At 55.4% G+C, this 23,463-nt stretch overlaps 2 protein-coding genes across 4 annotated transcripts in view; one reads left to right on the forward strand and one right to left on the reverse strand.

Annotated features, from left to right (window-relative positions):
* The window catches only part of GAS8 (growth arrest specific 8), a 32,774-nt gene extending 13,143 nt beyond the window's left edge, over positions 1-19,631 (reverse strand). Inside the window, exons 1-11 of one of the 2 annotated variants that reach the window (XM_040253617.1) lie at positions 19,552-19,631; positions 17,904-17,990; positions 13,295-13,492; positions 12,755-12,961; positions 11,247-11,301; positions 10,506-10,711; positions 9,978-10,145; positions 9,564-9,650; positions 7,325-7,534; positions 6,474-6,539; positions 4,215-4,404 (exon numbers count right to left, since the gene is read on the reverse strand). In XM_040253617.1, the coding sequence (XP_040109551.1) occupies positions 4,255-4,404; positions 6,474-6,539; positions 7,325-7,534; positions 9,564-9,650; positions 9,978-10,145; positions 10,506-10,711; positions 11,247-11,301; positions 12,755-12,961; positions 13,295-13,492; positions 17,904-17,990; positions 19,552-19,554 (1,437 nt within the window). In that variant the 5' untranslated portion in view covers positions 19,555-19,631 and the 3' untranslated portion in view covers positions 4,215-4,254. Of the gene's footprint in view, positions 1-4,164; positions 4,405-6,473; positions 6,540-7,324; positions 7,535-9,563; positions 9,651-9,977; positions 10,146-10,505; positions 10,712-11,246; positions 11,302-12,754; positions 12,962-13,294; positions 13,493-17,903; positions 17,991-19,551 lie in introns of those variants that run through there. The other variant, XM_040253616.1, reaches the window with a different exon arrangement.
* Positions 1,196-4,034, forward strand: LOC120872924 (5-hydroxyisourate hydrolase-like). 2 transcript variants are annotated; one of them, XM_040253618.1, is made up of 5 exons: positions 1,219-1,239; positions 1,424-1,499; positions 1,885-2,024; positions 3,278-3,413; positions 3,764-4,034. In XM_040253618.1, the coding sequence occupies exons 2-5, from the start codon at positions 1,440-1,442 to the stop codon at positions 3,851-3,853; spliced, it is 426 nt and encodes a 141-aa protein (XP_040109552.1). In that variant the 5' UTR covers positions 1,219-1,239; positions 1,424-1,439; the 3' UTR covers positions 3,854-4,034. The 2 variants fall into 2 exon arrangements, with proteins under 2 accessions (XP_040109553.1, XP_040109552.1); XM_040253619.1 differs by lacking the exon at positions 1,424-1,499 and having other exon boundaries at positions 1,196-1,360.
* Positions 19,632-23,463: the final 3,832 nt, after the last annotated feature.

Genomic DNA, 23,463 nt, shown 5'->3' on the forward strand with positions numbered 1-23,463 from the left:
ACTGGGCTGTACTGGGCATACTCTCTGTACTGGGCTCATTCTCTGTACTTGGCTGGACTGGGCTCACTCTCTGTACTGGGTTCATTCTCTGCACTGGGCTGTACTGGACTCACTCTGTACCGGGTTCACTCTCTGTACTTGGCTCACTCTCTGTACTGGGTTCATTCTCTGTACTGGGTTCATTCTCTGTACTCAGTTCATTCTCTGTACTGGGCTGGACTGGGCTCACTCTCTGGACTGGGCTGTACTGGACTCACTGTATTGGGCCGCACAGCTGCCAGTGTGCAGAGGAGTTCAACCTGCCTGCCCTGATTTAATTATCCCTCATGGGGGACGTAAGCTTGTTTCTGGTCCCATCCCCATAGCAGTTTGCCTAAACAGGTGTGTGTGTCTCTGTGGGGTCACCTCCTAAAAACATAAGCCCTGCCAAACCTCATCATATTTACATCTCAAACACACACTTCCTGGTTATCTCCAAAGCAGGTGTAACCAATGCACAAACTTTGCCAGAGGTCTCTTTCCCCACCTCAGAGGGGCTTGATCCTTAAAGCTCAAACTGAGGTCGCTCACTATCGATCAATAGAACATGCGGTTTAGCGAGAAGAAAAACGACCCCACACCCAGAGCAACACAACTCGTCAGGCAATGTCACTCAGACTGTAAATACAGAATGCCATTATTTTTATCTGTTATATAAAATCTGTTCGTGCGCACATCACATGATATTGTAGTACAACGACAGGTTTCATGCCTGTGTGCTCAGACTTGTCTCTTCCTTCATTTCTGCATAGCCCTCACCCTACGCTGTCAGTATGCCAGGTCCCCGCACCTTGGGGGTCGAGGGTCAGAGCAGGTAGGAGGGGGTAAAACGCAACCACAAGGGTGTCACCTCACACTGTCACTCTCAACCCGAGGGTCGGTCCTGCCTGAGGAACCTCCACGCGGCCTGTCGGGGCTTCCAGCAGATCCTGACCGTCCAAGGAAGGAAAGGAAACGGCACTGGTGTAGGGCCCTGGGGGTGACTGGGTTCACTGCTCCGCTTCCAGCGGCCGGCGCGGACCCCAGCTGGAGCGCCGCCGCGCCTTTCCCCCACCGCCCCCTGCCAGTGCTGCGCCGCTCCCCGTCCGGTCCCGCCCAGCACTCCACCCCCACATCCGAGCCCCGCCCCTCGTACCCCACCCCTACTCCCAACCCTACGCTGCAGGGCCCCTCCACTTCCGCCCGGAGGAGCCTCCGTAGGTCTGCGCACTGCGTTCGCTCTGTTGGCCCCCGCAACCACCACCCAGAAGACCCCTAGGACCCTCTGGCTGGGCACCTTCCACTCCTCCCTGGATTGGCCGGACACGTGGGAGGTGCCAGGGCAGGGCTTCCCAGGGAGGTTCTGGGGGTGGCGGTGTGGTGTGACCGCTGGCCTCCTCACCAGTCCCCAGGTCGGCGGCATGAGCTCTGGGGCCGCCCAGAGGCTGCAGACACTCCAGCGACACGTGGGCTTCCGGGAGGTAGGGGGACAGACCTGGTCCGGAGCCCCTGACCTCTCCTCCACCTGGGGCTAAGTTCTGAGGTGGCCCGCAGATCAGGGAACAGAGCTGGATTCAGAGAGAAGCCCCTGAGGCCACCCAGGCCCTGACGAGGTTGAAGGTGGCCAGGGTGCTCTGGGTGTAGAGACCCCTTCGGTGCTGGGAGGAAGGGGAGGGGTCAGCATTGTGTATGGCAATATGTTACCCAATTCCACTCCCACCCCCAGCACCCTGCTCACCCAACCCCACCCAGGGCAGTTTGGGACTTTGATCAGGGGGCTGTTTACTCCAAGGCACTGCCTCCTACCAAGGGGTGTGGACACAAGGTCTGCCCCACAAGCACATCCCTGCCCCTCTCATGGCCTAGGGCAGAGGCATGGAGCCAGGCAGCAGCCCGCTGACCACACACGTGCTGGACACTGCCTCAGGGCTCCCGGCCCAAGGCCTCTACCTCCGTCTGTCCAGGCTCGAGGACTGTGGCCAGCAGTGGACTGAGCTGAAGAAAAGGTAGGAGGGTGGTCTGGGGCAGGGCTCAATCCAGAACACCCCCCACCTCACCCATCCCCCCTGCAAGGGGCCCTGCACCGGGGCAAAGGATGTGGGCACGGCTGGCAAGTGGCAGGGCTGACCTGGCCAGACGGTCTCCCTGCAGACTCTCAGAGCCTCTGTTTCAACAGGCTGAGTAGTCCTGGTCATGCTACAGCCTTGCTTGTAGAGCTCACACCCTGAGTGCCCACTGTGCTGGGACAGGGCTCTGTCTCTCCTTGCCCACCAGCCAGTTGAGGCCTGAGGAGGGATCGGAGAGGCCTGGTCGTCACTCTGACTGGCGGTGACCTGTGCTGGGCAGCTCTTGAGCACTGGACATTTGTTAGGTTCTCACTGTACCCTGTGTACAGACCCTGCAGGAAACCCTCCCACACATGAGGAGATGGAAGGTGAGGCAGGAGGCCCCTGCCCCTGGTGGACCTCAAAGGCTTGGGGCCTGAGGCTATGGAGCCCTTCATGAAAGGGGGTCCAGGTCAAATCTGAGCCACGCAGAGCCACTCCCAACCCCTAAACTGCGCTGGTAAGCGCTGCTGATGCTGATCACAGCACGGACACTTGAGAGCATGGCCTCTTGGTGAGCAGAGGCCCTCAGAGCCTCCGGCACTGCAGCTGGAAACACGCGGATGGCAGCCTGGACACAGTCACTCACCCAGAAAGCGCAATGTAGTGAACAGCAAGTACTTGGTTTTTACACTTCCCTGGTGGTGATAGCAGTGAAGAATCCAGCTGCCAACGCAGACTTCAGAGACATGGGTTCAATCCCTGGGTTGGGAGGATCCCCTGGAGGAGGGTATGGCTACCCACTCCAGTATTCTTGCCTGTGAAATCCCATGGACAGAGGAGCCTGATGGGCTACAGTCCAGGGGTCACAGAGAGTTGGTTACGACTGAAGTGACTTAGCCCACATGCACACGTTATGAAACAGTACAGCTAGTACAACCTATTTTTTTTTAATTTGTAAATAAGCACTCTTACGCCTGGAGAAAATGTGAAGTCTTTGTGCCAGACATGAGGTGGGGGGGAAGGGAAGGTTCTTTCCCTTCTCTTCTCTGGGGTTCCCTAAGGACAGTGAGGGGACATAGCCCTGGTCCTGGACGCTGCCCTGCTGCAGAGCCACCCAGGCCCTGCTCACCTAGGTCCGAGTCAGGCCACTGGCCACATGGACCCAGGAGACCCAGGCAGGGACCCCTCTGCAGCAACCCCCCTCTCCCCAGTTGCACAGATCGTGATGGCCGCTGCCCTGGGCTCCTACCTCCAGGCCAGATGAAGGCGGGCACCTACAAGCTGTCCTTTGACACCGAGGGCTACTGGCAGAAGAGGGGCCAGGAAAGCTTCTACCCATACGTGGAGGTGAGGGCCAGACGGGTGGAGGCCTGAGATGCACTGTGACCCGCAGGCTGGTCCTGCCCCCCATCCCAGTAAGCACCTGCTCTGAGCTCCTGGCCTTGACCACACCATGCCCGTGCCGCGCCACCCCACAGTCAGGCTGACTCAGCCTGGGCGGACAGAGGTTCACCCGAGCCCTTCCAGTCTCTGTCCCCTTCAGCTGACCTGTTCAGGGTGGTTCTAACCCTTGGGAACCTTCAGGCCCAGGGGCCCCTCAGCCTGAGTGCTTCCCCTGGGCAGACCCCAGCCCCACCCACAGTCTTGTCTCTGCTGGGCCAGGCTGCGTGCACTCCCAGTGCCCCCTCTCCCCGCAGGTCGTTTTCACCATCAGAAATGAGACCCACAAGTTCCACGTGCCACTGCTGCTGAGCCCGTGGTCTTACACCACATACCGAGGGAGCTAGCGGCTGACCGGCAGCCAGCCTGTGGGCACGGACATGGCACCACGGCAGACCAGGCCGCCCCCAAGCAGCGGGCGGGCAAGTTCCTGATGGGCACGAGGGTCACACTTTCCCTGGGACATTCTGGCCCCATGTCACGGGCAGGTGTCACTCAGGCTTCAATAAAGTTGCTGCTGACATCTGCGAGGTGGCTTCAGTCATGAGGCAAGCTTGGTGGGAGCTGCCCTGGGAGGATGAGGGGCGAGCGTGCGCACGGGGAGCTCTGGGGACCCTGGGGGCACCTCTCCACACAGCCACACAAGAGGACACGCAGCACATGTGGAAACCTTCATTCTCTGACAACACGTGTCTACAGAACAAATACCTGCTATCTTTGCTGTGGGGGGACCTCACCCAGGCTGGGGCTACGTTGGGGTGCCCACAAGTCCCGCAGGGCCTTGTCCCAGCGTCTGCCCGATCACAGCGGTCTCCAGGGGCTTGAAACCCACGTTGTCCAGAGGAACTCCGAAGGCCAGGAGCTTTGCCTCATATGTGCGCAGCAAGTCATTGTGGGCCTGCAGGGACACAGCGGTGGTGTTGGGGGGCGGGGAGGGGTAGCCGGGGTGACCCTTGCTCAGGCCACCCAGCCCCGTGGAGGACACGCCTTTTCCAGGTGCTGACTGTGCCAGGCCCAGGCCCAGGCCCACACACATTTATTTAAGTTTAAAGACAGATTTAACTAGCTCTACTTGGGACTTCCTGAGTCAGCAACAGCCAACAGAAGGGCGCTCCAAGGAGCTGCACAAGATGGAGGCTCAATGGGCATGGAGGGGCGGGGTTCGGCCACCCTCCAACAACGGTGCCTTCCCTGAGGGAGGCGGGGGTCTTTAGCAGGTCACCTCCCTAGTGCTGACCAGAAAGCCCCAGGCTGATGGGTCAGAATCTCCACTCCTGGAGAGGCCGAGGTGGCCGTCAGTTCAGGCAGAAGCCCTGGTCGGGCTCACACAAGTGACTCCACTGGGGCGTCCTGTTGCTTTCTAACAGCCCTCATTTGATCAGGCTGTCAGCCTGAGAGACGTGGTCTCAGCCACCACCACCTGTGGCCTCTCAGCCTGTGCTGACCCTGTTCTGTCATTCCCCCCTCTTAATGTCCCAGTCTTAAGGAGAGCATTTGCTCAGCAGTTAGCGGTGCAAACAGGCATGTAAAGCTTTTCAGAGCACATGACTCTCCAGGGGATGATTAAAGTAAGCAGAACAAACCCCGGTGATTGGCCTCCATAAGACCAAACTCACCCAAGAAAGGCCCTGTGGGAGGAGCCACTCTTTCAAGCCAAGAGGACTGAAGTCACTGAGGCTCCACCCACGGAAGTACGGTTCCAAGTAAGTGGGTGGTGATGGTCATGCACAGACACCTCCCAGCTCAGCTGGAAGATAACCAGGGGCTTCCCTACTGAGAGAACAAGCGTGGCCCAAGTCTAAGAACTTCATCATGTGCTACCCGACTACTTCATGTGCGGGACCTCCAGTAACGTCCCTGATTCACGGCTGGGGAGGTTGAAGAGGGGGTGCACTCAGAGTTCCTGGTTCCCGCAGGCTCTCACTCAGGCTCACCATCCCTGCCTTCCTAGGAACCACACTCCCCGCCATGTCTGTTGGCATCTATTCCCTTTCCCCTTCCCAGAAAAGCCAAGGTCTGGGCAATGGTGCTGGCAGGACCAATGTAGGCAGGATCTCTGTCCCCCCTACTTTTTCTCAAAGAGCACGTTTCACAAGGTGGTGGTAAGGATGTGAAGAGCGGAGCATGTTACATGCTGAGAGCCTAGCTTGACTCAGGACGAAAGCTCAAAGGGACACCTTGTCCTCAGCATTATCACAAGATGCTGGGAGCTGAGACGGAAGGGCGAGTAAGGACTGGGCTCCAGGGTATGGGCCCCGGCCCTCCTCCTCCTCTGGGGCTCAGCCCTCCCGACAATTAGATGTGGATTATGGAAGTTCTCCCAAGAGCCACATGCACCCAGTGCATGGCCCTAATTTTCTGCGAGTATGCATCAGGGTTGCCGAGCACCTGGGGAGGGCCCGATGGGCAGGGAAGGCCAGGGCATTTGGTCACCAAGAAGCCCAGCGCCCATGATGGCAATTCCTTCACCCAGGGCTCCAAGACCCAGGGCTCGTGTCTGAGTCACACTTGGGGGGTGTCTGCTCTCTGCAGGCAGCACTGCATCTGTGTCCCCACGGGCCAAGCCCTCACAGAGCTGTGGGCTCAGCCGGGGCGCTGGGGACACTCAGTGCCGGACACAGATGGTACCAGGGTCAGGGCACTGTGCGGGAAGCCTCCATGAGTGGTTGAGAAAGGCCGGAGCCCTAACTGCCCCCGCATGGAGGACGTGGACGTTAACCTGAGGGAGCAAACAGAACCCCCTGGCAACCGCCCCAGAGGCCAGGCTAGCACCTCAGTGCCAGAGCAAGGGCTGCACGACACAAGGCAGGCTGTGCACTGGGAGGCGCCAGCAGAGGCTCGGCCACACACAGGCCCAGTGACCTGGGCGGGCACCGATGGCCTCAGACTGGGTCAGCACCCTGATCTGGGGAGTCAGCGTTAAGACGGGGGGCTCCTGGGTGAGGGGGGCTGGGGGGCCCTCCACACCTTGCACACCCGGGCCAGCTCGTACTGCAGATCCTTGATGGCGCTGTTCTTCGATTCCAGAACGTCCTGGGGAGAGGAAGGCATCAGGGAACCACAGCCTGGCCCCACCTCAGGGACATCCACACAGGGAGGGACTGCCACGGGAAGGCCTGAGTGAGACCCCAGTGTGTGTCCACCCCCCAGACCCGGAGGGGACCTAACCTTGGGCCTAGCAGCCTCAGGTCACCCAGCTGACCAGGACCCCAGAGCCAGGCCACGCCACCCTGGCAACACCAAAGACTCCTGTCCCCATCACCTGCTCTTTCTGTGACACATCCTAGGTCAGGGAGCAGAGGGTCGAGGCCCAGCTCTGGGCGGGGTCCCTGCCAGGTGCGGTCAGGCCCTCTGGCCCTTGGGCACCGAGGCCTCGTCTGTCCTTTCCCAGCAATGCCCGGTGCCCAGGACAGCCTGCCCCAGGGGAACACCACAGACAACTGCGGATGCTTACGGGAACAGACGCTCAGCCTGTGCTCAGGCGTGCCTCCCAGGGAAACCTTCCCACCACCCGCTGCACAAGCCACCGCAGGCCTGCCTCTCGCCCACGTGGTCTCTTCCAGCATAGCTTAGTGTCCAGGCAGATGGCGGCTGTGGCCTCGGCTAAGAGACCAAGCTGGAGCGGGCAGTGGACTCGGGCTAGGAGGGTTAAAAGGCCAAAGAGGGGCTGGGGAGACCTTGAAGACACTGGAGCTGGGAGTCCATGGCACTCACGGACCTGGGCACTCTGGCCAGGAAACTGCGACCGGCCCTCCCCGAGGCTGACTGAGGGTCTGCCCTGGAGGGATGGAGCCCCAAGCACAGCCCTCGAGGCCTACCTCCAGCTTTCGGGACACGAGGGTCAGGGCCGCGGGGTCCAGGTTGGAGGCCGCTAGCACCTCATTGAACTGCACCTCCTTCTTCTCCACGGCAGCAACCAGCGCCTGCACCTTGCGCTCCAGGATGAGGTTCCTGAAACCTGCCTTCTGCTGCACCTCCAGGATGGCCGTGGTGAACTTCTGGTACAGGTCGTCCCGCTCCTGCTGCACCTGCGGGGCGCAGGTACCTTGCTGGCAGGACGGCCCTCCCGTCTGCCTAGGGCCACGCCCCCACCTTCCCCAGCGTCTGGCCACGGGCAGGCTGGTCTGTGCCCAAGCCCCACTCTCTGCAACCAAATTAAAGGAGTACAGTGTCCACACAATGGGAGGCAGGAGAAAACACCTCTGGGAGGTGTGGCAGGAAGCCATGGGGACCCCCAGGATGAGCTGCAGAGAGACCCTCCCACCAAGAAGCCAGAGCCAGCCCTGCCCTGGGTCTGGGCAGCAGGCTCAGGACCGCACCCCACCCCCAATCATCCCCACAGGCGATCAGGGCCTCAGACTTAGCAATGCTGGGATTGGGGGGCCTTGAGGCGGTCCCCTCCATCTGCCCCAGATCCTACAGCCAGCTGCCTGCCCACCAAGGAAAACGTGCTTCCGCGTCTTCTTTGAACTGTGCACCATTTAGAAGTCAAGACTTAGCAGGGGTGTAACAGGAAAAAGTGACCCTCCTAAACCCCACTTCCCAGAGGCCACCATCTGAGCACTGGCTGGGACTCCTTCCAGAATGTTCTCCACGCCCGTAAAGAACACACAGCACTGCTAGGTGCGACGAGCACTGCGCTGCAAACCTGTGGCCCCGTCCTTCTGGCCACACTGCCACACCTCACATCTGCTTCCGTCCACTCCCAGGCCCTCTGCTCTTTAAAACCTGATGACCCTGGCTTTCCAGGACACTGCCTCTCTCACATACTGTGTAGACATGCAAACGGAGGACAAGGGGCAGAGAGTGCAGACCTACATGGCCTGAGCCTGCCTGGGCCGCCTCATCCCGATTCATGCCCACTTTGACCAGCGGGAGCAACATCTCCCTGTTGGCCTGCAGGACCCTCGAAGGACCCTTGGGGGTGACTCCAGATCCAGCTGCTTGTGGAATGTTCCCGAGGAACTGGGTCCTTTCCACCGTCACAGTCTGCAAGAGTGTTTCAATGGGAAAGGTGCTAACAGCTGACACACGAGGTGCTTGCCCTCAGCCAGACCCCGGGAACCAAGCACACGGCGGGGCCGTCTGCAGAGAAGCACGTTCAGTGAGACACACGCACCCAGTCCCATCAGTGAGGACCTGGGGTGGGGGACGGCCCCCTGGGAAACCACGGATGAGGCCACAACTCTGAACAGCCCTCAGGCAGACCATCCACATTCTCAACACTAGCCGTCTGACCCAGCAATTCCCCTGCTAGGAATCACCATTCCAAAAAAGGGTCACACACCACACAAAGATGTACCTAACAGGGTGCCTATAGCAGCAAGGACTGACAAGGGATTTTCACCAGGGGACACAGGCTACTCTGGAAAGAAACGTGGGCTGGGAGGAATAGGCAGGCGCGTGTCAGGTGCCCCCACTTCTGGGAAGCAAGGTCCTACACCAGCACACTCAAGAGTTTGGAAGAACTCGGGGTGCTCTCGCCATGTGTGTGGACCAGCTTGCAGCCCCAAGGCCTTGCATTTTCACCCACAGGCTTCCTATGACACACACATAAAGGGTTAGGACTCGGAGACACACACAGGGATGAAAGATGGGCCAGACCACCGCTGCTTCAGAGGCCAGCCCAAGGGGAGAGCAGTGGGGAACTGCTAAGACATCAACCTCGTCCACTGAGAGCCCCGCAGAATGGGGAGGGGCCAGAGCAGGGGACCCAGCCCCCGAGATGTGCCAGGAGCCCTCAGACATGCCGGGAGCCCCCAGATGCACCGGGAGACCCTCAGATGCACCAGGAGACCCTCAGACACCCCAGGAGCCCCCAGACATGCTGGGAGCCCCCCAGACGGCCCAGGAGGTCCCCAGACATCCCGGAGTCCACCTTGACAAATTGCCAGCCCCCCAGATGTGCTGGGATTCCCCCAGACACCCCAGGAGGCCCTCAGACATCCTAGAGCCTCCCAGATGCCCCAGGAGGGCCCCAGACATCCTGGAGCCCCCCAGATGCCCCAGAGCCCCCCCCAGACATGCCAGGAGCCGCCCAGATAACCTGGAGCCCACCTTGATGAATCGCTGTTCCAGCACCTCGTGCTCCCACCTCAGGCTCTTCAGCTCCTTCTCAGTGACTTTTAGACGGGCTTTTGTGCACTGGAGAGAAGAAGGGTCAGAAAGCACCCCCAGTTCAGGCACCCACAAGATGCGGCTCAGGAGGGATGAGCAGCTGAGGTGATCATCAGAGCGAATGGCTCCCGGACACAGTGGACCGAGCCCCACCACGGCAGCCAGGGGCCAGCTGGCTCCCAGAACAGGTGCCAACCCCACGCGCCCCCAGGAGGTCACCAGGCAGGCAGCAGAGGGGTTCAGCACCTCCCCTGGTGCCCCGAGGGCCGACTCCGCTCTGGGACTCGGGAGACACCTGCCCGACCTTCCTGCCCCTTCACACCAGGGAGGGCTGGGAATGCAGCGGAAACCCACCACCAGGATCTGCTTGTCCCTCTCATAGCCCCCGAGCTTCTTCTGCAGGTCATTCATCTCCTCCCGAGCCTTCTGCAGGGGGTCCGCCAGGCGCCGGTTCTGCACGGCCACCTCCGTCATCTCCTTCTCCAGGTGCTCCTCCTTCTTCCGCATGTCCTCCATCTGCTCCTGGGGGGCCGGGGGAGGAGCGGGAGGGGGGTGTTGGTGGCAGGACTGGGGGCTGTGGCCTGCACGGGGGCTGCGAGCTCTCCTGCCCAGAGAGGATGGTCCTGGGGCATGTGTTCCGTGTGTAAACACGGAGAATAGTTTCTGAATTCTCTAGTAACGCAGCCTGCGTGCAAACAGAGCTTCTGCTGTGCTCACTGCCAGCACTTAGGTGCGATGACACCCCTGGTGCATATGGGTCTATGACTTCCCCGCCACGTGAGGGGACTCACAATCTGTGCGTTTCAATCAGGGGCCGCTGAAGGCCAGATGTGTCTATGAGCAGGGGTGTGGGCCCAAGGTGGCAGGCAGCCCCAGCGGCACCTTGAGGGAGTTGATGAGAGCCAGGTTGTTGAGGGTGATGTCGTTGTAGTAGTTCTTGATGTCGGTGAAGGCCTCCTCGTGTCGCTGCATCAGCGTGGTGATCTGGCCGTTCTTCCTCTCCTCCACCTCGTGGATCTCTGTCTTCCTGCGCAGGTCGAGCTCGTCCCGAAGCATCTTCATCTTCTTGTCGTACTTGGCCTCGATTTCTGAAAGGCAGCAGCACCCAGAGCAGCTGAGCAGAACCCCTGGTGCTATGGTGACGAGAACAGATGGCGGCTGTGCCCAAGGCGGGAGACCTCCCAGGGGATGGAGGCTGCCGACAGCGGGTCAGGGCGGGGCGCTTCTCCTGCTGCGTGGCACCAGCACACACCCTCCTCTGCCTGTCGCAGGCACCGCTGATCAGTCCCTGCCTCAGGGATCCCAACAGCCAAGAGTCACCCAGTACCAGGGGACACGGACCATGGCCATCCAGCCAGACTGTGGCTGAGGTCGGCGCCTCTGCAGGACAGGAGGGACAGCATGCCACCCCCTAGCTGGACAAGCTACTCCAGGAGTCACTGTGTGCCAGGGCGGGGGGGTGAGGGGGTCCTCCCAGCCTCCCACTTCCCACAGACACCAGCCTTAGAAATGACCATGTCCTCTCACTCCGCATGTCTGGGCTGTTTTAACTGGAGGGCAGTTCCTTCCTGACAGGAGGGGCTCTCGGGCCGCCTTACACAGCGGAGCGCGGGAAGCACTGACCTCGCACCTGCCTCTCAAAGTCGTTGCGCATCTTGGTGATCTCCTCGGTGTGTTTCTGCAGAGGCGGAAGCAAGCTGTCACTGGAGGCCAGTCGGGACAGGACAGACACCGGCCCTGTGGCAGGGCCCCCTCCTCACTAGCACCGACAGCCTGTGCGGCTGCTGCTCTGGCTGGACCCTCACCCCCGAGCTCAGGACCAGCCCAGAGGAATGAGGGTCTGGGAAATTCCACATTTCATAATGGACTGGGGAAGATGCTGATGACACTCACACCCTGGCTGTGCCCACAGGCTGGGCAGCAGGACCAGACCCACCCAGAGCTGTAGGCGCCCCGTGTGGTACTGACCTGCTTTGGCTTAGAATACCAGGACAAACTACTCTGACAGCTATAAAGTTTGAATAAAAGGCTTAAATTATACTTTATTTTCATGCCAAGAGGCACTCTGAGCATGTAACTATTCCTCACTGTGCCTTGGGTAAGCAGAGACTACACTCGGTGGAAGCCAGCCCATGCTGTGCTTCTGTCAAAACAGCCAGGCCCCTCGAGGAACCACATCTTCAGCACCCTCAAGCTTCAAGGAAAACTGCAATATGTTCCCAGATTCAGTTGAGGCTGGGCTGCGTCCAGACATATAGCAAACGTATTGACAAAAGTCTTTCAACTCACAGCCAGGAGAACCTTTGAAAGCCAAAGTTGGACACATCCTCCCTTTGCCCAGGCCCTCCAGAGGTCCCCAACTCAGGTGCGGCAGGGTGGTCAAAGCCCCAGTCCTGTCCGCAGCCTCCTCATTCCTTGCAGCCTTCATGCTGGTCCATCCCAACCTTTCTCACGGCCTGGTCTCCCCTAGCCTGGCTCAGCCCTGCCTTCCCTCACTTTGGCTTGGGTGTCACCTTCTCAACGAGTTCACAGAACCTGTAGAGAAACGCAACCACCTCACTTCCCACATCTCCTGGAACACTCAGGCCCGCGGACCTGTGATGCGTGTTTGGCAGTTTACTTTGTTTTCTGTCTCGGGGAGGCCTGTCCTCTCCTGACCGTCAGCCACACACGGGCAGGCATTCTGTCAGCCCCACCCTCTGAGCACCCACAATCAGAGCCAGGCCTGGTGTGCTACAGGCACTTATGAAGAAATTCCAACCTCCACCCAGAGCCCCTCAGCCTCCCTCTGAAAGGATCAAAGAGTCTCCAAGGCCAGTGAGGTGCTTTTCAGCATGCTCACAGGACCAAGGCTGCAGCAGCTGAAGGGCTGGCGGGCGGCTCACTCCAGGGGCCCGGGGTCGGCAGCACGTGGAGAGCGGCCCAGGCTGGATCTCCCTGTAGGGAAGTCAACCAGTCGCTCAAGTTTGAGACAGAACTCTGCACCTGGCCCCAGAGGGATTTGTTTGGCTGATGCAATTGTTGTTGCTGAACATTTCAGTTAATTGCCCACCGGCAGGCTTCTTATACAGAACCATGAATTCCCAGGTATGGCTAAGTCCCGACACGTTCACAGCTGCCCTGGCACCTACCAGCCGCAGGTTCTTCACCATCACCTCGTTGGCCAGCTCCTGCTCCTTCAGCTCCACCTTCAGCGCCCGCATGTCCCGGCGCAGCGTCCCCTCCTGTGCACGGTGCTCCTTCTGTGCCAGCTTCATGACCACGGTGCCCTCTGCCTTCATCTCCGTCAGGCTGCTCTGATGCTCGTACAGCAGGTGCTTCACCTTCTGCTTGTAGACCTGGGGGTGAGGGAGTGCTGCTGCTCACCTGCTCTGTCCACTCACCTGCACACACATATGCTCGCCTGTGCACACAGGCTCGCCTGCACACACAGGCTTGCTTGCGCACACATGCCCATCTGCGCACCTCTACACGACTTCTCACCTGCACACATAGGTTCACATGCTCAGCTGGACATACCTGCTTTGTTATTAAAAAATACCTTCAAGTTCCCAATGTCAAAGGACACAAAAGGCGTGACCACCCAAAGTAAGACATGACCATGCCCCTGGACCTCAGGCCAGCTCCTCTGTAGCGCGGCGACTCCCATGGGATTGGGCCAGCCCCCTCACCTTAATCTCCACCTGGTGCCTCTCCTCAGCCTCCTCCATCTCCCGGTCCTTGTTCCGCAGCTCGGCCTTCTTCTCCTCCAGCTGCCTCCGTGTGATCTCCCAGAAAGTGTGGATCTTGTCGCGCTCTAGCTGGAAGTAGTTGCGCTCCTCTCGCTCGCGGTCCAGCTCCTCCCGGATGCGGCCGATGTGCTCCTCCACCTGGTGGGCAGAGCGGGGTGAGGCAGCCAGAGGGCCCACCCGTGGCCAGGGGAGGGTGGGCAGAGAAAGGGCAGCAAGGAGGTGGGGCACGCTACTCTCATCTCAAAGTAAACCATGAGTGAAAACTGAGAACCTAACACAGAGTGCCGGGAAGGGTCAGGCACAGGCGACATCAGTAGACAGCAGAAATCTCTTGTATTTGGCCAACAGTCATAACATGATTATATCCTTTTATTCATCCTTGGGAATTTACACTAAAGAAATTTCTCAAAAGAACACAGCAGTGTTCCACTTAAAGGTATTAGCAACACTGTTAGCACAAGAGCAGACAACTAAAATTGACACATGATCCAAGCTGCTTCTAAAGAGCATGGTTGAGAAACAAGAATATATCAGCCAGAAGGTCATATGGGCCTATGATACAAAGATATGACAATGATGCAAATATTTTCATACAAATGATATAAAATGTAAAAACCTTTCACCTTTAAGGATACATGTCAAGCAAAAAATAGCAGACAAAACCAGTAGATCTGAAACAGTCAAGAGGGTTTGATCCAGAGCCAAATGCAAATATGCAAATAGGTAAAAGAAAAAGAAAAAAGGACAGATTTCCAGTTTCTTGAGACTCTCACTTGCAAGAATTAGTTATCCTTTGAGCATAGCCTCAGGCCCAGGCTGTAAAGTTTCCCTCTTTTGATAACCATGTTCCCTACAAGGAAACCAGATGTCTTACTTCAAGAGAGGGCCAAGACAACAACTCAGCAAGGAAGGGCAGCCAGGAGACTGCAAGGACTAGGGCTGGGATGGGGCTTGGCTCCCCAGGAAAAGTCCTGACCCGCGGCCCTGCTGCCTTCGTGTTACTCAAATGAATCATCTAAACCAGGCTCCTCCTGACTCTGGCTCATGCTGGATGTTCCTTCACTCGATATTTAGACTTCTTATACATATCTGGATTTCTCACTTGTCTTCAAATATGAGAAAACAGTTCTGGAGCCCAACGCCCACAGGGTAATCCTGCAGCAACTTGGCAACAGTTCAGTCGCTCAGTCGTGTCCTATTCTTTGTGACCCCATGAATCGCAGCACGCCAGGCCTCCCTGTCCATCACCATCTCCCGGAGTTTACCCAAATTCATGTCCATCAAGTCGGTGATGCCATCCAACCATCTCATCCTCTGTTGTCCCCTTCTCCTCCTGCCCTCAGTCTTTCCCAGCATCAGGGTCTTTTCCAATGAGTCAGTTCTTCACATCAGGTGGCCAAAGTATTGGAGTTTCAGCTTCAACATCAGTCCGTCCAATGAACACCCAGGACTGATCTCCTTTAGGATGGACCGATTGGATCTCCCTGCAGTCCAAGGGACTCTCAAGAGTCTTCTCCAACACCACAGTTCAAAAGCATCAATTCTTCGGCCCTCAGCTTTCTTTACAATCCAACTCTCACATCCATACATGACTACTGGAAAAACCATAGCCTGACTAGATGGACCTTTGTTGGCAAAGTAACATCTCTGCTTTTTAATATGCTGTCTAGGTTGGTCATAACTTTTCTTCCAAGAAGTAAGCGTCTTTAATTTCATGGCTGCAGTCACCATCTGCAGTGATTTTGGAGCCCAGAAAAATAAAGTCAGCCCCTGTTTCCACTGTTTCCCCATCTATTTGCCATGAAGTGATGGGACTGGATGCCATGATCTTCGTTTTCTGAATGTTGAGCTTTAAGCCAACTTTTTCACTCTCTTTCACTTTCACCAAGAGCCTCTTTAGTTCTTCTTCACTTTCTGCCATAAGGCTGGTGTCATCTGCATATCTGAGATTATTGATATTTCTCCCAGCAATCTTGATTCCAGCTTGTGCTTCCTCCAGCCCAGCATTTCTCACGATGTACTCTGCATAGAAGTTAAATAAGCAGGGTGACAATATACAGCCTTGACGTACTCCTTTTCCTATTTGGAACCAGTCTGTTGTTCCATGTCCAGTTCTAACTGTTGCTTCCTGACCTGCATACAGATTTCTCAAGAGGCAGGTTAGGTGGTCTGGTATTCCCATCTCTTTCAGAATTTTCCACAGTTTATTGTGATCCACACAGTCAAAGGCTTTGGCATAGTCAAGAAAGCAGAAATAGATGTTTTTCTGGAACTCTCTTGCTTTTTCCATGATCCAGCGGATGTTGGCAATTTGATCTCTGGTTCCTCTGCCTTTTCTAAATCCAGCTTGAACATCTGGAAGTTCATGGTTCACATATTTCTGAAGCCTGGCATGGAGAATTTTGAGCATTACTTTGCTAGCGTGTGAGATGAGTGCAATTGTGCGGTAGTTTGAGCATTCTTTGGCATTGCCTTTCTTTGGGATTAGAATGAAAACTGACTTTACCAGTCCCGTGGCCACTGCTGAGTTTTCCAAATTTGCTGGCATATTGAGTGCAGCACTTTCACAGCATCATCTTTTAGAATTTGAAATAGCTCAACTGGAATTCCATCACCTCGACTAGTTTTGTTTGTAATGATGCTTTCTAAGGCCCACTTGACTTCACATTCCAGGATGTCTGGCTCTAGGTGAGTGACCACATCATCGTGATTTTCTGGGTCATGAAGATCTTTTTTGTACAGTTCTTCTGTGTATTCTTGCCACCTCTTCTTAATATCTTCTGGTTCTGTTAGGTCCATACTATTTCTGTCCTTTCTTGTGCCCATCTTTGCATGAAATGTTCTCTTGGTATCTCTAATTTTCTTGAAGAGATCTCTAGTCTTTCCCATTCTATTATTCTCCTCTATTTCTTTGCACTGATCACTGAGGAAGACTTTCTTATCTCTCCTTTCTACTCTTTGGAACTCTGCATTCAAATGGGTATATCTTTCCTTTTCTCCTTTGCTTTTCGCTTCTCTTCTTTTCACAACTATATGTAAAGCCTCCTCACACAGTCATTTTGCTTTTTTGCATTTCTTTCTCTTGGGGATGGTCTTGCTCCGTGTCTCCTGCACAATATCACGAACCTCCGTCCATAGTTCATCAGGCACTCTGTCTATCAGATCTAGTCCCTTAAATCTATTTCTCACTTCCACTGTATAGTCATAAGGGATTTGATTTAGGTCATACCTGAATGGTCTAGTGGTTTTGCCTACTTTAAGTCTGAATTTGGCAATAATCCAAGTCTATGCCCTGACCAGTAATGCTGAAGAAGCTGAAGTTGAATGGTTCTATGAAGATCTACAAGACCATTTAGAACTAACACCCAAAAAAGATGTCCTTTTCATTATAGGGGACTGGAATGCAAAACTAGGAAGTCAAGAAACACCTGGAGTACCAGGCAAATTTGGCCTTGGAGTACAGAATGAAGCAGGGCAAAGGCTAATAGAGTTTTGCCGAAAGAACGCACTGGTCATAGCAAACACCCTCTTCCAACAACACAAGAGAAGACTCTACACATGGACATCACCAGATGGCCATCACCGAAATCAGAGTGATTATATTATTTGCAGCCAAAGATGGAGAAGCTCTATACAGTCAGCAAAAACAACACCGGGAGCTGACTGTGGCTCAGATCATGAACTCCTTATTGCCAAATTCAGATCTGACCACAGCTGCCCTGAATCTCTCATCTTACTCCAAGCTCTGCAGACTGACCCCTGCTGTGTCACAGGACAGGAAGTAAACCTGTAGGCAGGAAACAGTCCGATTGTTGGGGCGACACAGCAGGTAAGCCAACCTCCATGAGGCAGCCCCAGTGACCCCCTCAAAGCACAGCCTGACCTCATTACCCTCTAAAGACACTGCTGATGGCTTCCCTGTGTGAGAAAGAGAGCCTGTTCACCACTTTCAAGGGCCTCTGCCCAGCTCTTCATCTTCAGGTCTTATGCCTTGTTGAATCTCCCTTGATTTCTTTTATCTTAAAACCATCAAAAGTAAGTAAGGGTCATGAACACTTCCAGACCACATCTGTTCTCATGGGTTGTGCAAGTTATAGGTTTTGGGAGCCTTTCAATTGAAACTGTAATTAATCAAATCATGTTCCCTAGCTCTTAATGTCATCGAAATGAACAAGCAGCCTAAAATAACTCACAGTGTTTAATGGTAAATCAAATAAATGAGAAGGCTGTAAGTGTATATACTATGATTAACATCTCTGTAAACAGTAGGGGCCTAAAAAGGGTAAGAATGAAAGAAAACTTAAAATAGCTTTATATCAGAAAAACATTTCCTTCCAAGTTCCTCCTGCCCTAGAGGAAAGTTTACCCATCACACGTGCTGCATTGTTTCACATGTCCTGGTGTGGACAGATGGCAGGAGCCAGACTGAGGGGAGGCAGACAAGGAGCTGGGGTGCTGCAGTCTAAAAGAACTTCCTAGGACCAGCATGAGGCAGCAAACCCATCCCACCTGCCCCGGCAAGGGGCCGCGGCCCAGCCAGCCCGCTCACCTGCTCCTTGCTCATGTCCTCCGGAGCCAGCCCATCAACAATCGGAGTGCCTTTGCCTTTGCCTTTCTTCCCTTTCTTTTTGGGTGCCTTGGATTGAAGAATACATGGTCGGGTTAGGGTTCACTTCTGGCTGGTTCATTCCCTTCCAGGGCCATTCGGGAGAGGAATTTCTGCCTGGAACCTCCATCTGACTGCCCACTGTCTCAGGCTTCCACCAGGGCCGCCTCACTCTGCCCTAAGGTTTCCCATCCTTAACCACAGGCACATTCTGTTGACACCTTTGGAACAGCAAGAAGTCTCCCTTCTCAGAAGAGAATTTTGCTTTCCCTCAGAAAGGAAGAGGGAGAACATGTTCCTTGAATACAGCAGAGACTTCCTTGGTGTGGAGCAAAAGCTACTCGGCCTCACAAAGGAGTATCCCCAGCAGCACAGACTATAGTGCTTGGCAAGTGCCAGAAAGAAACCTGCAATATATCGCTCCATGGGTGCAAGGTGGGTGCCTCAGAGACCCGGGGTGAAGACTGCTGGCACAGACTGGCACTCACACACTGTGGGCTCGGTCGGTGGGGTGACGCCTGCTTTTAACCACTTCTCCACGGTGCCAGAGGGGACCTTCCGCCCCACTCCGTCTCCAGGGGCCACTCAACAGAAAGAAAACTAACGCCTTATCCTCTACCCTCACTTCTCACAAGTTTCTGTGGCTCATGCTTTTGTCTATATGTAGGCACACATTTGCACGTCTCTGTAACATTTTTATTACCAAAAAAGTTTATGAGGAAATGTTAGAAAGCACAAAGTAACAAAAAAAAAAAAAAAAGAAAAATCATGCATATTTCCCTCAAGTTAGTGAAAGTAGATGTATTTTGGTGGTCTTTTCCCAGCTGACTTGCAAAAGACAGAACCGCTGAAATCTTCACTCCTAAAACACTGCCCTCTTTCTAACCCTCTACTCCAAGAAGTCCAACCCATCAGAAGAGCCCCGGGGCTTACTCAGCATCTGGGAGTAAGGCAGTGGTTGGGGCCTCTAGAACCCCTGGGGCCCCCACACACAGAGGGGTCCCCGCACTGATGGCCACCGTGCCACACCTGCCTGGAAACTGGGTGACCTACAGCCCATACAGCACAGAGGGGAGTGCGCAGCTGAGAGCCCTACCACAGAGGGGTGGGGATTGAGAACTCCAGAGGCAGCAAGCTCCGCTCTGCTCAGTTCCCACCTGACTCCTCTCAGGTTTGCCCAAGCTCTGCCCTGGGGACTTTACGTGCGCTGGAACCGCTGTCAGGACCCTCTGGCCACCATGGTATACCCCAGGTTCCCGATCCCAGAGGCTGGAGGACCTCTGTTTCTCAAGGATCTGATCAATGAGCCTTCCATTCCAGGTAGGGAAGCCACTCGACCCAGGTTTTCCGGTCCGGACGCGTGCACACCGGGCCCTAGGTCTGGGGGCGGGAGAGACGGTGCTCTCTGACCACCACCCGGGTGTGCACAGGATTCTGGAGAGACCAAGTCTCTCAGCTCCACGGGGGAGCCGCGTCTGCGACGACACCCCGCCCCCCACCCCCCAGAGCACCAAGCCCGCAGCTCCAAGACCCCAAAGCTCCGGATCTCCCGCCCCAGGGCCCCGGCGCGGACGCTACGAGACCGCCTCACCATGGTTGTGGTTTCCCGCCTGCCTGGACCAACAAACCAAAGCGCCCGGCCTTCCCAGGATGCGCCGTCTCCAGGCAACGACTGCAAGATCCCGCGCGAAGTCTCGAGAACCATCGCGATACCCCGCCGGCAGGGCCGGTGCCTCGCAACGGCGGGAGTCCTTAGCAACTAACCAGGCGGAGTCTGTAGATTTGGGCCGAAGCTGGACATTATCCACAAGCTACCTCTCCAAGATACCTGGGAACGCATTCCTTTCGGGACAGGTCTTGTTTACTGGGGGTCTTCCCCACTAAAACTTAAGCTCCACGGAGGCTGGAGGAACGGTTTCCGTCCACTTGTTACGTACTCTACGTGGGTACAAGACCTACAGTGCATGAACTCCAAGAGTGAGCGAGGGGAGGCGGCCACACCACTACTTTACCCAAATTAGATTGAAATTCTCGCGGAACCTCTGCCCTTGGGCCTCACCTCACCCTGCCTCCCTTTGATGATTCCTCCCACCTGAGGCTGGAAGACAGCTGGATTTCCACAAAGCCTCAGAGGAAGCAAAAGTAAGGTGAGAAAAATATATTCCAGCGGGGTCCACAGTTTTGAAATCAGCAAGTCTCCCCTTCACAAAAACTAACTGCTCTTCCTAAAGAGACTTTGTCCTCCTGGTGAGGAAAAACTAGAAACCTTTGCTACGGGTTTCCAGACGAGCTCTGCAGGGAAAAAAGTCTTCAGGGGTTTTCTTCCCTCTAATCTCTTGCTCTGAAAACTGCCAACTGCTTTACAAATTGCAGAGAATTTCTGGTCCCTCTTACCATCCAGCTACCTATACCCAAAACAACACCGTTTGTTGTCTTGTTTTCCACACTCTTAACATTAGCATCTTATGAAATAGTGGTTTTGCAGCAGGTCAAGCTTTCCTGTCAGTTTGGGGGTGGAGAACTCCCTGGAGAACTGCCTTGGGCACAGAGTGTGAATAGTGGAGAAAGGCTCAGGTCAGGGAAGAGAGCCACAACAAGGAGCCTGGGGGTTTCCTGTTTGCCCACCCAAGACTTGATTGTTCCTGGAGAGGAATGGCCCTTTGGAAGGACTGTATCAACCTACTTGCGCAAAGAGTGACATTTATAGCAGCCCCAGGGCCTCTGGGAGGTCTGATGGTGTCTCTGTGCCTGGGCTGACAAGAGCCTGAGCCTGTGTCAGACACCTCTGGTCTGATAGGGGTCTTCTCCCCTAAGGTAGGCTCCTCCCACAGGGGTTCTGGCAAGTAAGACAGTGCAGCCTGGTAGGACAGAGTGCTAATGATTATTATTTAGCACTTACTATGCTAGGTGCCTCATGCTGACTGGCTTTTTGCTTTAGAATTCTGGCTGGGAGTCCTGAATTAAACGAATGCATTAACAATAATTCCTTTCAACAAAAAGGGCAAGAATAGGAGGGTTAGCTCAGGATAACAAGACAGGGTATTCGTTTGTCACAAATGAACAGCACAGCACGGTTTATCAGTGTGCACTGCAGAGATGAAGAGTTCAGGGAGGCCTTGTTGCCAGCTCTCTGGGCTCCCCACAAGGCCCATGGTGACCTGTGCTTTTCATACTGAATTTGAGTTCAGATTTATAGAAAAGAGCCTTTCTCCACATGGGTGGCTTGAGATACTTTTAATCGGCATCAAGCTGAGCATCTCAGAAACCCAGATAAATGACATCTGAGTTTCCTACAAAATGACAGACCAAATGTTAATACAAACCCAATGACCTATGGTGAATATCTGGCTCTTCCTAACACCCACGTACGTGGTCATCCAGGTAAATTGCCTCAGATCACAACAGCAGCTCGATGGAGGCCTGAATGTTAGCATAACGGAGTCCTCAAGAAGACTAAACGTTTTTAGAGTCAACAGTGAAGTATTTACAAAAGAAATGACATAATACATATAGGATTTGCTTCAAAACATCCCAGAAGTGGAAGAAGGCATTGAAAGCAGAGAAATATGATCAGCCATGAGTCAGTAATCACTGAATCTGAATGATGGGTACAAGTGGGTTAATTATGCTATTCTACTATTGTTTGTTTTTTTTCTTTTTATTTAATTTTTTTAATAGAAGTATAGTTGACTTCCATGAAAATGTTTTGAACGAAAAGTTTGACCCTGGCCTCTGGAGTCAGATCAGCTGGTGCCCTGGACAAGACTCCCTGTGTATCCACTTACTCATCTGTCCAACAAGGATAATTATTAAACACCAAGATTATTACAGTTACTATGGCTGTGTGACAGGTTGGCCCCGAAATGAAATGGCTTAATATAGTGACAACATCTGTTTTGCCCATGAATCTGCAACTTGGCTGGGACCCTGTGGGGACAGCTCACCTTGGTTCCATGTATTACCCCCACCCCAGGGAGGGTGGCTCAAAGGAAGGGTCTGGCTCCTAGCTGAGACCTTACATCTATTCATTGGCTACTGTGGGCCAGACAACACTCAAGTGGCCCTTCAAATGGCCTGGGCTTTCTCACACAGGGTGGCCGAATTCCAGGGGAGCCTGGGGAGCGAGACCTGAGTCCTACTTAAGACCCAGCACTGGAGTAACATGGCATCAGCTGGACACAGTCCACTGGTCAGAGCAGCACAAGCCTTGCCCAGGTGCGAGCAGGAGCACAGACAGGGTATGGCTGGATGGGACCAGAAGGTTCTGGAAGACATGGGGAATCAGAGATACTGCTCTGACCATTGTGAGACAATACAAACTTCCACCCCAGTAGCCAGTGTGCACCTACTGTCCTGACCTCTCAAGGCTTATATCCCCACCACCCTCAGCTTTGTCCCAAAGGGACTGACCTGCCTCTTGGAGTGCAAACTGCAATGGCTTGTCCTAATGGGTCATAACATCATTTTAGCAGTTTTTCTTTGTTTTGCAAGCTAAAGAAAAATAGAAACTATTAGCCTGCCTCACTGACGGACAGTTGACAAAGCTATGGGCTCGGGGTGACTGGAGTGGACTGAGGCCTTGGATGGCTGAAGATGCCTTAGGAGGGTACCTTTCCTGCAAACACCAAGTTCACACCTTCCTCCTCTGCGAATTTCTCTACTCCCAGCTGGGACCAAGTCTGTCTCCCTGACGCTCTTTGGTTGGTTTGTCTAGACCAGGAGCTTGCACTTGGTTCCTCTGGCTTCCTGTGACTGGCTGTGCACCTTGGTCGCACTCCCCTCCACCCCACCACCCCACCCCTGTGTTCAGCTTCACCTGAAAAATTAGGGCCTCATCTGCTAAGGATTCCCCAGGAGAAGGAAATGCGATACTGTGCATCAAGAGCTTGGCACAGGCCTGCATTCCAGGGCCTTGTGCAGGGGACCAGCGACTGGAAGTGGGGCTCCGCTGAACTGTTTGGAGCTCTCAGCACGCCCAGACGCTGCCTGCCTGCCTTTCGGGACGCCCCCTCTCTGCCCGCCTCCCTCTCCTTACCTCCCTTCCCCTCTTCCCTCCCCATTCCCCCCACGCCCCAGCCCCCGCACCGCGTCTCTCCAAAGCATTTGCCACGGTCTGCAATTCTCGGCTTATGGGCCCTAGAATGTTGTGCCCGTCCCTCCATGTCCCGCGGAGCGCCGGCACGTCGTTGGAGTCCCACAGATGCGTGAGGATGATCCCCCACGGTGGCACGGCTGCTGAGTGAGGGTGCGCGCAGGGATCAGGCCAGGGATGGGGGCCGCGGGCAGGTCCGGGTGGGAAGCGGGACAGGAGGGGTGCCGTCGGCGGGGAAGGGTCTGCAGGGGCCGACAGGGGGCGCGAGCAGGGCGGGGCGGGGCCGCACCTGTGCTGCGGGGGCAGAGGAGGAGACGGCGGGGGGGGGGGGGGGGGGGGGCGGCGGGGGGCGGGACCCGGCCCCGGAGCAGCTGCGCGCCCCGCCCCGCGGGCTCCTCCCCGCCGCCTTGG

The sequence above is a fragment of the Oryx dammah genome, unplaced genomic scaffold (assembly GCF_014754425.2).
Source record: "Oryx dammah isolate SB20612 unplaced genomic scaffold, SCBI_Odam_1.1 HiC_scaffold_13, whole genome shotgun sequence".
NCBI classification, from domain to species: Eukaryota; Metazoa; Chordata; class Mammalia; order Artiodactyla; family Bovidae; genus Oryx; species Oryx dammah.